Source organism: Pelodiscus sinensis, chromosome 2 (genome assembly GCF_052426305.1).
Source record: "Pelodiscus sinensis isolate ZL-2025 chromosome 2, ASM5242630v1, whole genome shotgun sequence".
Lineage (NCBI taxonomy): Eukaryota > Metazoa > Chordata > Testudines > Trionychidae > Pelodiscus > Pelodiscus sinensis.
The window spans coordinates 243037141-243052993 of NC_143053.1; the positions used below are offsets into that span (position 1 = coordinate 243037141).

General features: G+C 44.4%; 1 protein-coding gene across 5 annotated transcripts in view; it reads left to right on the forward strand.

Annotated features, from left to right (window-relative positions):
• Positions 1-15853, forward strand: part of LMBR1 (limb development membrane protein 1) — a 139575-nt gene that overhangs the window by 24252 nt on the left and 99470 nt on the right. For 3 of the 5 annotated variants that reach the window (XM_006129337.5, XM_006129336.5, XM_025187879.3), the window contains exon 4: positions 3270-3409. The exons of 1 other annotated variant lie outside the window; for it this stretch is intronic. In XM_006129337.5, the coding sequence (XP_006129399.3) occupies positions 3270-3409 (140 nt within the window). Of the gene's footprint in view, positions 1-3269; positions 3410-4226; positions 4246-15853 lie in introns of those variants that run through there. One more of the 5 variants, XM_075922751.2, reaches the window with a different exon arrangement.

Below are 15853 nucleotides of genomic sequence, written 5' to 3' on the forward strand. Positions count from 1 at the left end.
AGTGGGTCTTTGCCTACGAAAGCTTATGCTTCAACACTTCAGTTAGTCTATAAGGTGCCACAGGACTCCTCGCTGCTTTTGCAGATTCAGACTAACATGGCTACCCCTCTGATAATAAAATAAAGTTTTTCTTCACACAGCGTGTAGTCAGCCTGTGGAACTCATTGCCAGAGGAGGCTGTGAAGGCTAGGACTATAACCGAGTTTAAAGAGAAGCTAGATAATTTCATGGAGGTTAGGTCCATAAAAGGCTATTAGCCAGGGGATAGAAATTCCTGGCCTCCGTTTGTCAGAAGCAGGAGAAGGATGTCAGGAAACAAATCGCTTGATCATTGTCTTTGGTCAACCCCCTCCGGGCCACCTGGTGCGGGCCACTGTCAGCAGACAGTCTACTGGGCTAGATGGGCTTTTGGGCTGACCCAGTATGGCCATTCTTAGGTTCTAAAAAGCACAGGTGCCCTGGTGGCTATTCTGTCCATTGCAGTCACAGCTTACATGTGAGAGAGCATCTTATTCAGTCTGGGCGCTGTCTTTCAAAAAAGCAGATTGCTTTTTCGATGCACTTTTGCAGTGTGGACGCTCTCTTTCGGAAGAAGTTTTTTCGGAAGATGTCTTCTGAAACAAGTTTCTTCCAAAAGAATCCTGCAGTCTAGACGTAGCCAGTGTTTTGCCTTGTGAGCACAACAGAACTTTTGAACATATTGTAAGCCATTTCGCTGTTCTTCTTGCATTGTGTGTGGTTTTGGAAAAGTGTGAAGATAATGCTGTACTACATTTATCCTACCAGTAGTGGATGTATTACTGAAAAAACATCTGAGAAACATGTAAAATATTAAATAAGGATTTCAAACTTTGTTGTCTAGGTTTGAGAGGATCTGGGTAATTAGTGAACAGTCTTTCTAGTTTAGGAAAGATTTACTTGCAGACTTCAGGGTTAAGCTATTTTGCCTTTTCTGACTGGTCTATTCCAACTCCCTTACTTGCTTTTCAGGGTGTTACACTCTCCATTTATGAGGAACTCCTCTAAGTTAGAGATCAACTAGATGGATAAGGTGGTTGAAGTAACATATTTGTTTTTCACCAACAGAAGTTGGTCTAGTAAAAGATCACCCACCTTGTCTCTCTAATATCCTGGGACCAACACAGCTACAACTCTGCATGCAACATAGAGTAGGTAGACTACATCTGGAAGAAAATGTACATCTTTTAGCCAGCCTGTCTGTTTTCTAACTGCAGTACTATGGGAGGTAACAGCATGGGGTGATAGGGCAGGGGAGGATGCCTGTGAGCTGCTAACCTGCTCAATCCCAGCTTAAACTGGGTCTGAGAGCTACCCCTGCTGCGGCTCTGCAGTTTAAAAGTTGTAAGAGCCGGGCATGCAGGCAGCCCGGCTTCTATTACATTTAAGCTGCAGAACCACAGCAGGGGTAGTTCTTAGCTCTTACAGACTAATTGTGTAGTTGATAGAAATTCTGCTGACTACACAATTAGCTAATTACTCGCTTCCTAACATCCCTAATAAGTAACTCAAACAAGGCAATATTTTTATGCTAGCTAAATTTTAGTGTTGACTTCTTTCATTAAATTTGAAGTTGTAAAAATTGCTCACTATATGGATGCATGTAATAAGCTGCTTTCTGTTCTAATTACTTTAAACCGTCGTGTCTGTCAGCTGTGAATGCTTTTTACCTTTAATTAAACTTTACAGACATGCAGGTCGATACTGCTTCATATAGAGCAGTGGTTCCCAACCTTTTCCAGATGGGGACCCATTTTGACAATTCATGAAGACTTGGTGACCCAAGGCAATTCAAAAATGGGGGAAGCAGGGGGAAGAGCCACCTGGGAAGACACTTGGTGACCCTTTTGAAATGGAATGGCAACCCATATTTGGGTCCTGACCCATAGGTTGGGAAACCCTGATATAAAGTAATCAGCAAGATTTTTATTAAAACTAACACTATAGGATTCTGGGTGGCTGTACCTCAGTTTAGGACCATTTCTGATACAACACATTTTGGACTTAAGCTATTTAACCATCCTTTAAGAACTTGCTAGATAATGTCCTGATCCTACATTTTGTCATAAAAGTATTCAGATTGACCTTGGTAGAAGTACTTGTAAACAGTGACTATGGGAATGGTAGGAGGAAAGAATTCTGCAAACACCATTATTGACTGTGTGTGTGTGTGTGTGTGTGTGTGTGTGTGTGTGTGTGTGTGTGTGTGTGTGTGTGTAAAATTATTATAGAGTTCCATTTTAATATCAGATTTACTCTTTAATAAACTCTTTGGCTTTGTGTTCCTGATATAAGTCTATTCAAAGCCAAAAAGTGACACTTACTGTAAGTTGTATTTGGATTTTTTTAGCTCAGTGTACTTTTCCCTTCAGAATTTTAGATGCGTATTTTATTTTTAGTTGAGACTTTCATTCTATTATCTAGCCAACAAAAATAAACTTTAGTCCATCAGTAATGATGGCTCCAGGGCCGGCCCAAGGCATTCTGGCGCCCCAGGGGCACGGGCTGCTGGTGCACGCGCCGGCCCATGTAGGGCCCCGCAGCCAGGGGGGAAAGGGCGTTGCTGGCTGGTGCCACGGGGATGCGGGCAGCCCGGCGCTGCGGGAGCTGGGCGCGCAGCGCCTGATAGCAGCTATAAGGGATGCCCCGTGCCCCTTACAGCTGCCATCAGGCGCCCCCCCCCCCCTTGGTTGGTGCCCTGGGCAGCTGCCCAGCTCGCCCATGCCTCTGTCCGGCCCTGGATGGCTCCATATTTTTGTATGGAAAGAAACAAATCTACAATTGCATGACTAAATAGTTATGTTCAAATGTATTTCTGTTGTCTTTTTTTAGTGAAATATTTCACTGCATTAATTCACTTTGAACCAGTGAATGGTACCATTCAATCTCCTTCCCCTTATCATAGCACTTTCCTTAGTAGTCTTAGGACAGGTATGTTGTCAAAAGATATTAAATGCTGAAATACATGATTGAGCTGGGATCACAAATGTATTCCAACACTAGAGAACAAAAATCCTCATCTCTTTTCAAGAATGAATTATTTTACTTAATGTTGATAATTCTGTGAACTATCTGAAAAATTAATGCATAATTGTATCCTTTTGAAAGCATGACCTTTGAAAATTAGTGCATTTTTGCAGTGTAAATTGTTACATTTTTCTGATGAGCAAAATGAATTAGGTTAATTATTTTGTTGTTTGGAACATATTATGTTATGAGAAGTAACAATGATACATTTCTTTGACTTCCAGGCTGTTTTTGAGTACCTTCACTCTTGCAGTTTCAGCTGGTGCCGTCCTGCTTCTACCTTTTTCAATAATCAGCAATGAGATCCTGCTTTCTTTTCCACAAAACTACTATATTCAGTGGTTAAATGGCTCTCTGATCCATGGTTAGTACTTGCTTAATGTAATTAAAAATACATTGTAACAGGTAATACCACTTCAAGTGCATATTATCATTTTGTTTTTATATATTTACTGGCATAATTGTTCAAAATTGTGAATGTTCTTAGTTTGTATGCCATTGATAAATTAGGTATTTGTAATCTCATGCACTGCAGCAGATTTACAAGTCATCACCATTCTGGTATTTTGAGCATTGCATTGATTAAGCAAGGCAACCCAAAAGCTGTTGTTCTTGAATACAGAAACGTGTATAATAGTTTCTATAAAATCAGTTCTAAGTAACTTGGAAACTTGAAATAATTATTTTTTCATCTGTAGTTTCAATGTTCAGTGAGTTGAAGAGGGATGCGGCAGTAAAAATCTGTGGTTTTATATATTCATATACAGCTAGCCATTTGTACAATAAACTTTCCAACTAATGATTAATTGAGAAGCAATGACTTCTAGCTGCTTTTTATTTTTAAAAGTAAATCATGTATGTAAAAGGATATGTTTTGATTTTGCCACATTTGTTAGAGTAAAATTATTCAAGGTAGAGTCTTGTCTTCCTGTGTGGTGTCAGTGCTAGACAGTGCTATTTCAGCAAATCCCTTAACCCTTGTGGAATGCGGGTTACGGGGACTCTGGAATAGTGCTCCTGTAATTTCAAAATATATTGCAGAATAATGGGCGTGTTAAAAGATGCGGAATTGCTATTTCGGGATGCTTCCGGTATCCCAAAATAGCCCTGCTGTCTAGATGTAGCCTTAGTGACCACATTCTGATTTTTTTTTTCCCAGTGATGACATCTAGTGTTCCCTCTAACATTTTCTATCCTTTGGTGAGTTGAATTTTCTTTTGGGTGGGTTGAAATTTCTTATGTGCAACACCAATATGGAGGTAGCGTGTAGATATGTGTTCACCTGTACAAATAAAAAACCTAGGTATAAATATATATTTTAAACAGTCTGAGTGTGGAATATATTAAAATAAGGGATAATTAACAAGGAGCAATGCTTGTGATGTTTAATATGAAATCAAATAAAAAGAAAATTAACACTGCCCTTGGATTACATGTATTATCCTTTCTAACAACTCAAGCTAGTAAACACACCAAATTGAGTATTATCAATGCCTAGGTCAGCTTTAAGATTCTAAGAAAATCTGAGTCAACCAGAAATAGTCATGCTTTCCTTGCACATATTAATTCAATGTTTACTGCCACAGGAAAGGAGAGTAAAAGCATTTACTCAGGGTTCTACAGTTTATCTGGGGGAACATTTAGGATCCATGATATACAAATTAAACAGATTTCTAAAAACAGAAGTTTTCCTGGTTTGAAACTGACACTTTGTGGAAACCCCAGAAAAAATAAACACATGGCATCAGGGTTTGTAGACAGACCCATGGTCTCAGAGAGAGCTTGCAAATAAGGCTTCATTGTACAAAACAGCTAGCATCATACCTAGTATTTGCTACTTCTGACTCATAAGAGCAAGAACTCTGACAGATAGCAAAGTTTTGCCTTAATGGAATACAATATACCATGTATTAATTAGTAACACTGGAGTTAAAACAGTCATTAAGACCACAGTTATAGATCTTTACAACAGCACTCCAAAGAAAAGCTTTTAAAATAATCTCTTTTTTTACCATAAGCCATTAACACCTATGTAAACATTGTTTGAAATGTAATCCTGCAATTGTCTTGCCCCCTAGTCCTTTCCAAAGGAACTCCAAGAAGTCCCCCTTCCCTTTACTCCCTAAGATAACATAAAATCATAGGCTGGAAGAGACCTCCAGAGGTCATCAAGTCCAGCCCCCTGCCCAAAGCAGGACCAGTCTCAACTAAATCAACCCAGCCAGGACTTTAAGCTGAGACTTAAAAACCTCTAAGGATAGAAGATTCCACTACCTCCGTACATAATCCATTCCAGTACTTCACTACCCTCCCAGTGAAATAGTTTTTCCTAATATCCAACCTAGACCTCCCCCACTGCAACTTGAGCACATTGCTCCTTGTTCTGCCATCCGTCAATACAGAGAACAGCCTCTCTCCATCCTCTTTGGAACCTCCCTTCAGGAAGTTGAAGGCTGCAATCAGATTCCTTCCCCCCCCCCCCCCCCCGCTCTTTTCTTTTCTGCAGACTAAATAAGCCCAAATCCCTCAGCCTCTCCTCATAGGTCATGTGCTCCAGCCCCCTAATCATTTTGGTTGCCCTCCGCTGGACCCTCTCCATTGTGTCCACATCCTGTCTGTAGTGGGGGGCCCACAACTGGACACAATACTCCAGATGCGGCCTCACCAGAGCCGAATAAAGGAGAATAATTACTTCTCTAGATCTGCTGGCAGTGCTCCTCCTAATACAGCCAAAATGGAATATTAGGTTGCAAGGGCACACTGATTCTATGATTCCAAATGGAGTGAAAGTAGAAAAGCGCAGAGGAGGAGGAAAAGAAAGGTGCTGTCTTGTTACCATAGAGTAGGGAGGTGGGGGGGCATGTACAATTTGGAGAGAATGGGGCAAAGTAGCAGGAAGCTGGCAACTGAATATGCAGCTGGGGAGTGTACCATGGGATCCCTGTCCAGCCAATTCCCCAAAGGTGGACTAGGGGAGAAACAGGAGACTGGTGGTGGAGGGGAGGCTGCCACCTTGTTAACAGTTCACAGGGCAGAGGAGATTTTGAGAGTAAAGTAGGGAAGTTGACCCATTCTGGTAGTGCCTGTAACTTACACAGCTTTTTCCATGTGGCCAGTGGCAGGCAATGAAGCACGGATCCCTCCTCCAGTTCAGCTGGCAACTCTGTCTCCAAAACAGAGATCTGGGTCACATTATCTTCCATAATCTGGGTCACATTATCTTCCAAGTACTTTCTGCCTCCCTGATTGGAGAACTTCCTCACCCCCAGGGAGTACGGACTATCCACGGGGTGGAGAGGGTTTGGGGGAGGTCTGGAGTAGAGGCTGGAGCCAGCTCCTCCATTTATAGCAGGCAGCAATAGCAGCAGCTGCTGCTGCTTCTGCTCCTTCGCAGTGAGAAGCAAATGCCCCGCCCTGTCTTCCCCAGCTGGATTCCTTGTGCAGATTCTTTGAACTTCTGAGCAGAGCTCAGAAAACAGCTACGTGTGCATGCAACTTACAGGGAACGTTAATGACATTCTCTTTCCACCTCAACGCGCCTATGCATTTCTCTACATTTTATCCCAAATCCCACAAAACCCCACAGGAAGCAATGCTGCACATTCTTAAGGGCGTTTGCCTTGTACTTGAACAGAATTAAACTATTTTGGAGATTTTTGCCTCCCCACCCCCAGGCTTTTCCTATCTACTGCCAATTGATCCAAAGTGAATATTTCTGAGCAACGACTATCTAAGTGGATATCAGACAGTGTTAGGTCATGTTATTGCATTCAGGATCTCAAAGCCCCAGAGGGCATTTGAACTCTCTCCACTGAAGTGTCTTATTCAAAGAAGAAGAGAAGGTTACTGGCCTTGTGCAGTAATTGAAGTTCTTTGAGATGTGTGTTCCTATGGGTGCTTCCCTACTCCCTCTCCTCCCTTCTACTTTGGAGTTAAACTTAAATGACTTTATGGTAGAGAAAGAACTTAAGACGTCAGGACTTGCACTTGCCAAAAATTTCAACATCACCGTGAGACACCCACTGTGTATGCATGTCCTGACCAGTCACTGCCATTGAAGATCTCCAGTCAATGGCACCAGAATGCACCCATCACCTGGAGTGGAGCACCCAGAGGGGCACACGTCAAAGAACTTCAGTTACTGTACAAGGTGAGTAACCTTCTTGTTTTCTTTGAGGAGTGTCCCTCTGGATGCTCCACTTCAGATGACTTGGGCGCTGCTGTGAGCCTAGTCGGAGATTTTTGGTAGCTGTGCTCTCCGGTGAAGCAGACAGCACATTCAGTGCCTCTACCACACATGCGCAGCAACCGTCCTTTCAGTTCCTTCTCTGCCACCAGCGGTGTCAGTTGGAACCGCTCTGCTCTCCAACTTAGTCTTTCCCTTGTTAGCTTAGGCTAGTTAGTTGTTTCTTCTCCAGATAAATTGTTTCAGGTTTATTGTTAGTGATAGTTGTAGTTTTTTAAAAAAAATATTGGCTCTTTGATTGCTTAGTTAGTTCTTTCTAGCAACCCTAAAATTTTTTTACCTGGGATGCTGGGTTCCCCAGTTTTAAACAGTGCCTATACTGTAGGCTTTCAATTCCTGTTTCTGATAGGCATGCTCAGTGTGTTCGGTGCCTAGATCAGACACATGCCACAGCGCACTGCGAACATTGTAAACAGTAAACCGCCTGCATGCGAAAGGCCAGGGAGCTACAATTGAAGTTAATTTGTCTGGCATCAGACCAGCCTCCGACCCGGAGAACTCTACACCACTGCGGCAGCCATGTTGGAGAAGGCTGCCCTGTCTTCTCGAGACTTCCTTAGACCCTCCTAGGAAGAGGTCTCACACAGTGGGAAGAGGTGACTCTCCATCCAAAAAGTAGGGGACACCACCTAAGATACCCCCTTCACTGACCCATTCAAGGGTTCAGGACAGGGAGGTACTGGGACCATTGTCGGAACATGGCTCCTGAGGGTCTAAGGACATGGCAATGCCGTCAGACAGGGCACCAAATAAGCCCAAGTCAAAATCATCACCTGCTGCACTGATACCTACTGACTTGGCACCCGAGAAGGCCAAGTCAAAGATGCACCATGGACAGGCACCATTGGAACCGAGGCACACCACGGTACCCGCCGCATCTTCGGTACGGATGCCTCCCATGGTACTGAAAATATAAAAGCATGCCTTACTTTCAGTTCCACCGGCGCCACAGATTGCTGTCCTCCACACCGCTGGTGCCACCTACATCAGTTGCCTCTCTTCTAAAGATGCTGGAAGAGCTTAGGGTCACGTCAGTACCAATCATGCTGCTCTTCGGCACCAGTAGTATACCTGCATCCAGCAGATTCATGTTATTCACTTCAACCCGCTTGGCATCGCCTCTATCCAGTGATGAGGAGGATGAACCTCCCCTCACCCCCTCAGTACCTCCTCAGGGACACATCTCTTGAGGCCATCCTTGCCAAGAGATCGAACACCTACTCCATATCGGGGCAGTAGAACAGGTACCATGACAATACGAGGGAAAGGGATTTTACTCCCACTATTTCCTGATCGAAAAGAAGTCAGGGTGATAGTCTATTCTCGATCTCAGGAGACTAAACAAACGCATACGATTGCAACGATTCAAAATGGTCACCCTATCCACAATAATCCCTGCCCTGAACAAAGACAATTGGTTATCAACTCTCAACCTTCAGGACACGTATTTTCATCCATCCGGCACATCGCAAATACCTCAGATTTACAGTCGCCAGAAAACATTACCAGTACACGGTCCTCCCCTTGGTCTTTCTGTAGCCCCAAAGGTGTTCTCAAAGGTACTAGCAGTCATTGCTGCTCAACTACGCAGGCAAGGAGTCTTCATATTCCCATATCTGGACAACTGCCTCATAAGAGCAACTACAAGCTTGGATACACAGAAGGCAGTCTCCCTCACCAGATCCCTTTTTCACGCTCTGGGGGTCCAGATAAACCTTGCCTAATGCAAACTCCAACCATCACAAACGATTGAATTCATCAGAGCCCACCTGGACTGTGTGAGGGCCATAGCCTCCTTACCCCTCAATAGATTTCACACTATCAAGGACCTCATAATGATAATGCAGAACACTCCAAACATTATGGTGAGAACTTGTTTGCGACTACTGGGTCACATGGCCATGCCAGGTTGCACATGCGATCAGTGCAGCATTGGCTCCGGACAGTATACTACTCACGGTACAACTCAGTCACCAAACAGGTGTCCACCCCAGCCAGGGTCAAGCGTTCCATCCACTGGTGGACAGATCAAAGAAACGTGTGCACTGGTGTCTCATTTTGCAAACTTACCCTGTCCATGACAATTATGACGGATACATCCCTCCGTGGGTGGGGAGCTCATATAGGCTGCCTCACTACCCAAGGCCAATGGTCGAACCAGGAATCCAGCTTAAACACAAATGTTCTGGAGCTTAGAGCAGTATTTTACGCATATTGACACTTCCTACATCCAATACAGAATTGCACAGTTCAGATTTTCACGGACAATCAAGCAACGGCTTTTTACATCAACAGACAAGGGGGCACCAGATCTTTCTTATGTGGAGAAGCAGTCTGCCTTTGAACATGGTGCATAGCTCACAACATATACTTACAGGCCTCATACCTCCTGGGCAAAGACAATCTTACGGCCGACAGCCTCCGCAGGAACTTCAAATCTGACCACAAATGGGAAATGAACCCATCGATCATACATCTCCTCTTCACATGCTGGGGGTTTCCCGATGTGGACCTGTTTGCAACCAATGCCAACAAGAAGTGTCCACATTACTGTTCTCATGTGGGCATTGGAAGGCATTCCCTGGGGAACGTGTTTGCAATATGATGGAACGCAAAGTTCTCATATGCTTATCCCCTCATCCCCCCTCATACCTTGAATGGTCAACAAAATAAGGCTGGAATTATCCACGGTGATCCTTATTGCCCCAGACTGGCCGAGACAGACGTGGTATACTTACTTTACTCAGATGTCCACAAAACAGCCATCGCATCTCCCACTTCTTCCTCATCTCCTAACCCAGGTGAAGGGGACTCTGCACCATCCCAGCCTCCAGTCACTCCATATTCATGCTTGGTTCCTCAGTGGTTCACCTCGCTAGAGACAACATGCTCAGAGCAAGTACAATAAATCTTATTCAACAGTCGCAGAACATCAACCAGAAAATCCTACCTTTACAAGTGGCATAGGTTTGCGACATAGACGGAACGCAGAAATTTGGAACCAACTACACTTCCTCTCAGCATCGTTCTACACTATATACTAGAGCGGAAAGACTCAGGATTCTCATTCAGCTCTCAAGGTTCATCTCGCTGCTATAACAACTCTTCACCATCCTTTCGTCAATAAATCACTTTTTGCTCACCCTATGACCAAACGGTTTTTGAGAGGCATACAGAATACTTACTCACCTCACAGGCCCCACACTCCGGCCTGGGACCTGAATCTGGTTTTACGGCTCTCACTATGAAACCATTCGAGCCTTTAGCAACGTGTTCCATGCTTCATCTCTCCATGAAAGTCGCCCTGCTCACAACACTGACCTCAGCCAGGGGAGTCAGTGAAATCGGCGCTCTCATATCAGTTCCTCCATTCACCATATTTCATAAGGACAAAGTAGTTCTGCATCCCCACTCGAAGTTCCTCCCAAAAGTTTCCTCATACTTCCACTGTAACGAGCCTATAAACTTACCTGTGTTTTTCCTAAAACCTGACACCAGTGACAGAGAGGCTATATTGCACACACGTGACTCAAGATGCACGATTGCCTTCTATTTGGACAGAACTAAACAATTTCATAAAACAGACAGACTGTTCGTCTCCACCCCAGGGAGATGGCTCGGCATGCCGATCTCCACTCAGAGGATATCTCTGGGGATAGTGGAATGCATTAGTCTAGCTTACACTGCTAACGGACAGTCACCTCCTTTCCAAATCAAGGCCCACTCAACTAGGTCAACCTTGACTACCACGGCCTACATGCATTGCATACCCCTCGTCATCATTTGTAGGGTGGCTACGTGGTCCTCCACCCACACATTTGCAAGGCATTATGCCCTGGACAGTCACCCCTCTAGGGGTCTCATTTCAATTATACTGTCCTCCTCCATATGGTACAAAATACTGCCTAACTGAAACACCCGTCTCCTTCATGAGTACTGCTCATAGTCACCTAAGGTGGAACACTCCTTGAAGAAGAAGAGAGGGTTACTCACCTGATGCAGTAACTGAGGTTCTTTGAGATGGTTGTCCCTATGGGTGCTCCACCACCCTCCCTTCCTCCTTTGTGCTTCGGTAGGCTGCCTTCTACTTCCGGAGCAGAGAAGGAACTGAAGGGACTGTTGCTGTGCATGAGTGGTAGACTAGGTGTGCAGCGGTGCCCAAGACACCTAAGGTGTAGCACCTACAGGGACAATCATATCGAAGAACCTCAGTTACTGCATCAGGTGAGTAACCCCCTCTTTTAATTTAGACTGTGCTGAACAATGGTGAGGTGTAACACTGACATGTAGTTCTTAAGTCTCTGTAGACTCTTTTAAAAGTCTATTTTAAAAGATAAACTTCCTAGTTGGTTAAGCCTAGAGTGTAATCTCTCTTCAGTGAATTTTTGAGACAAACTCTTCCTTCCTGCTATTGAGAATGTTTTGCTAACCTGAATCACTTATGCCCCTTTTATTTCTGTTCCATGTTGAAAGCCATTGCCCCTGAAATGTACCCCAAGCTCTACCCCTGATTAGAGTAGTTGCGTTTCCTGTGCATTATCCCTCTGTCATACGCATGTGGCAGGCAGTGATGTAGTATGGTTAGACAATGGGGCCTGACTAGACTTGAAATTTAGAAATCCTAGAACCCAAACCCCATGAATCCAGTACAGAGGGGTTGTTTGTGCTCCTTTTAGCTGCACCAAAAACCACCCAATCTGTGGTAAAACGGCTGGCTTACAGATGTCATGCTTTTTGGCTTCCAGTTACTACACATAGGGCAGTTCCGGGACCTCCTTCAGTGACACTTGGTTAGATTAGATATGCTGGCCTGAAGTTTTACTTGGCTGTTTTTGCCTATATGTTGGTTCCATTTCATTCTGATTATCACTTTTTGCATTGCTTTTAGCCCCTTTTTTAATTTTTTGAGTCCTTCACCCACTTATTACTGTGCCTTTTCATTCTGAATCTGGAATGGTTTCCCTCTTTCTCTGTCCCAAGCATCCTACCCCTCTTATAGAGAGGCAGCAAGATGGGGGGGGAAGTGACTGGTCGAGTCACTACTTGAATACTTGATAAGCAGCATATGCTTATCGGGTAGTTGACTAGTTGCTTACATCTCTAGAATATACCATGTAGAGCTGCTCTTTCCTTCTGTACCTCCTTGTGATCAGTGAGCCTCATAGATTTTTAACTTTTTCTTATTACTAAATTAGAAAAATAATCCTGTTAGAGAGCAAATACTCCCTCCTCTGGCCAAAGGTGAAATGTGAAAAATATAAGCAAAAGTCATTCTTTCACTTTTTTAAATAGGAAAACGGGAAAATACTTCCTTGCGCCACTTACAATTCTAATTTAAAAAATTGTTTTAGAAAAGCTTGGCACCAAAATGGATTAAGTTGAAAAACTAAAGTTTGGCAGCTTTCCTTTAGTAGCAGTGTTCCTTTGAATTTTCCTGTGAATATTTTTTATTTTATTAAGGCCACGTTATCAATGCCAGTGTTTCTCAACCTTTTTTTTATAAAGTACCCCTTTTTCAACCCCCCCCACAAATTATAAGTACCCCCAATACCTACAGTTTTCAGACACACAAACTTTTTTCTACCATTGCAACACATTTGTTTGAACAACGTAATTGTAGCTGGGCAGGCAGTGAAATTTTTGGGTGTAAAAAGTACAAAAATAATACAATGCTGTGAAACTTAAAACAAAAAATCAGTTTTCTCCAAATTTCAGTTGTGTTGACGTACCCCCCCCCAGACTTCTCTCGAGTACCTCTAAGGGTACTCATACCACTGGCTGACAAACACTGGTCTATGCTACTAGCTAAACTGGCACTGCTATGATTGATGCCTGGAAAGCTAAATTGATGGGAGAGCCCTCTCCTACTGATTTTGCGTACTCCACCTCCCTGAGAAGCCTAAGGAAAGTTGGTAGGAGAGCTTCATCACTGCACAGTATAGATACAATCTACATTGCATCTAGTTGTGTTTCCTTTAGTTACACACTATTAATGTAACTGAAGTAGCTTAACAAATATCTATTTACCAGGGTAGTGTAGACCAGCAGTAAACAATGAGTTTTGAACATCTCGTTTTGTGTTAAACTTCATAGAATCATAGAACTGGAAGAGACCTCAGAAGGTCATCAAGTCCAGCTCCCTGCTCTAGGCAGGACCAATTCCAACTAAATCAACCCGGCCAGGGCTTTGTCAAGCCGAGACTTAAACACCTCTAGGGATGGAGACTCCACTAATTCCCTAGGTAATCCACTCCAGTGCTTCACCACCCTCTAGTGAAATAGTTTTTCCTAATATCCAACCTGGACCTCTCCCACCACAACTTGAGACCATTGCTCCTTGTTCTGCCATCTGTCACTACTGAGAACAACCTTTCTCTATCCTCTTTGGAACCTCTCTTCAGGAAGTTGAAGGCTGCTATCAAATCCCCCCTCACTCTTCGCTTCTGCAGACTAAACAGACCCAAGTCCCTCAGCCTCTCCTCATAAGTCATATGCTCCAGCCCCCTAATCATTGTGGTTGCTCTCCGCTGGACCCTCTCCAATGCGTCCACATCCTTTTTGTAGTGGGGGGCCCAGAACTGGACACAATACTCCAGATACGGCCTCACCAAAGCCGAATAAAGGGGAATGATGACATCTCTGGATCTGCTGGCAATGCTCCTCTTAATGCAACCTAATATGCCATTAGCCTTCTTGACTACAAGGGCACACTGTTGACTCATATCTAGCTTCTCATTCACTATAACCCCCAGGTCCTTTTCTGCAGAACTACTACTTAACTGGTTGGTCCCCAGCTTGTAACTATGCTTGGGATTCTTCCGTCCCAAGTGCAGGACTCTACACTTGTCCTTGTTGAACCTCATCAGATTTCTTGTGGCCCAATCCTCCAATTTGTCTAAGTCATTCTGTACCCTATCTCTGCCTTTAAGCGTATCTACCTCTCCCCCCAGCTTAGTTTCATCCGCAAACTTGCTGAGTGTGCAATCCATCCCCTCATCCAGGTCATTAATAAAGATATTGAACAAAACCGGTCCTAGAACCGAACATTGGGGCACTCCGCTAGAAACCGACCGCCATCCTGACATCGAGCCATTGATCACTACCCGCTGGGCCCGGCCTTCTAGCCATCTTTCTATCCATCTTACCGTCCATTTATCCAATCCACAATTCCTTAACTTGCTGGCAAGAATATTGTGGGAGACCATATCAAAAGCCTTGCTAAAGTCAAGGTATATCCCATCCACTGACTTTCCCATGTCCACCGAGCCAGTTACCTCATCATAGAAGCTAATCAGATTGGTCAGGCACGACTTGCCCTTTGTGAATCCATGCTGACTATTCTTAATCACTTTCCTCTCATCCAAGTGCCTCAATATGGATTCCTTAAGGATCCCTTCCATGATTTTTCCAGGAACCGAGGTAAGACTGACCGGCCTATAGTTCCCTGGATCATCCTTCTTCCCTTTTTTGAAGATGGGCACTATATTTGCCTTTTTCCAGTCATCCGGGATTTCTCCCTATCTCCACGACTTTTCAAAGATAATAGCCAAAGGCTCCACAATGACATTTGCCAACTCCCTCAGTACCCTCGGATGCACTAAGTCCGGACCCATGGATTTATGTACGTTTAGCTTTTCTAAATAGTTCCTAACCTGTTCTTTACCCACCACCGGCTGTCCATCTTCATCGCATCTTGCGTCACTTGGCGCAGAAGTCCAGGAGCTGACCTTGTCCGTGAATACAGAGGCAAAGAAAGCATTGAGTACTTCAGCTTTCCCCACATCATCTGTCACTATGGGTATGTCTACACTACAGCGCTAATTCGAACTAACTTAGTTCAAATTAGTTAATTTGAACTAAGCTAATTCGAACTAACGCGTCTAGAACTAAAAACTAGTTCGAATTAGCGTTTTGCTAATTCGAGCTAGCATGTCCACATTAAGTGGACCCTGAACCGGGCTTAAGGATGGCCGGAAGCAGTGCCGGCAGGGCATCAGAGGAGGACTTAGAGCGTGGAGATGCTGTCTCAGGCTAGCCGAGGGCTGTGCTTAAAGGGACCTGACCCCCACCCCGGACAGACAGTTCTCAGGGGTGCCTCGCTTGAAAACCAGTCCTGGCTTGGAGTGCCCTGAGTGCCCACACTGGGCACATCACAGCACTCGGCCATCAGCCCGGCTGAACTTGCCGCAGGCTGTCATCTGGGGAGAGGGGACAATTGGGGGGCTGCAGGAGAGCTTCCACCCCCAGAAGCCCACAGAGCCAGCCCAGTCCTCCCCATTGGGGGCTCGTGCCCCATTCCTCCCTCACCTCCTTCCACTTACCCTTCCCTAGCCCCTTTTCTTGATGTACAAAATAAAGGACAATTGTGTTCAAAAATAGAATCTGTCTTTATTGAACAAAACTCGGGGAGACTGGGAAAAGGAGGTGGGAGAGGGGAAGAGAGAGGCTGGGAGAGGGGAGGGCAACTAAAATGATCAGGGGTTGGGAACAGGTCCCATATGAAGAGAGGCTAAAGAGACTGGGACTTCTCAACTTAGAAAAGAGGAGACGGAGGGGGGACAG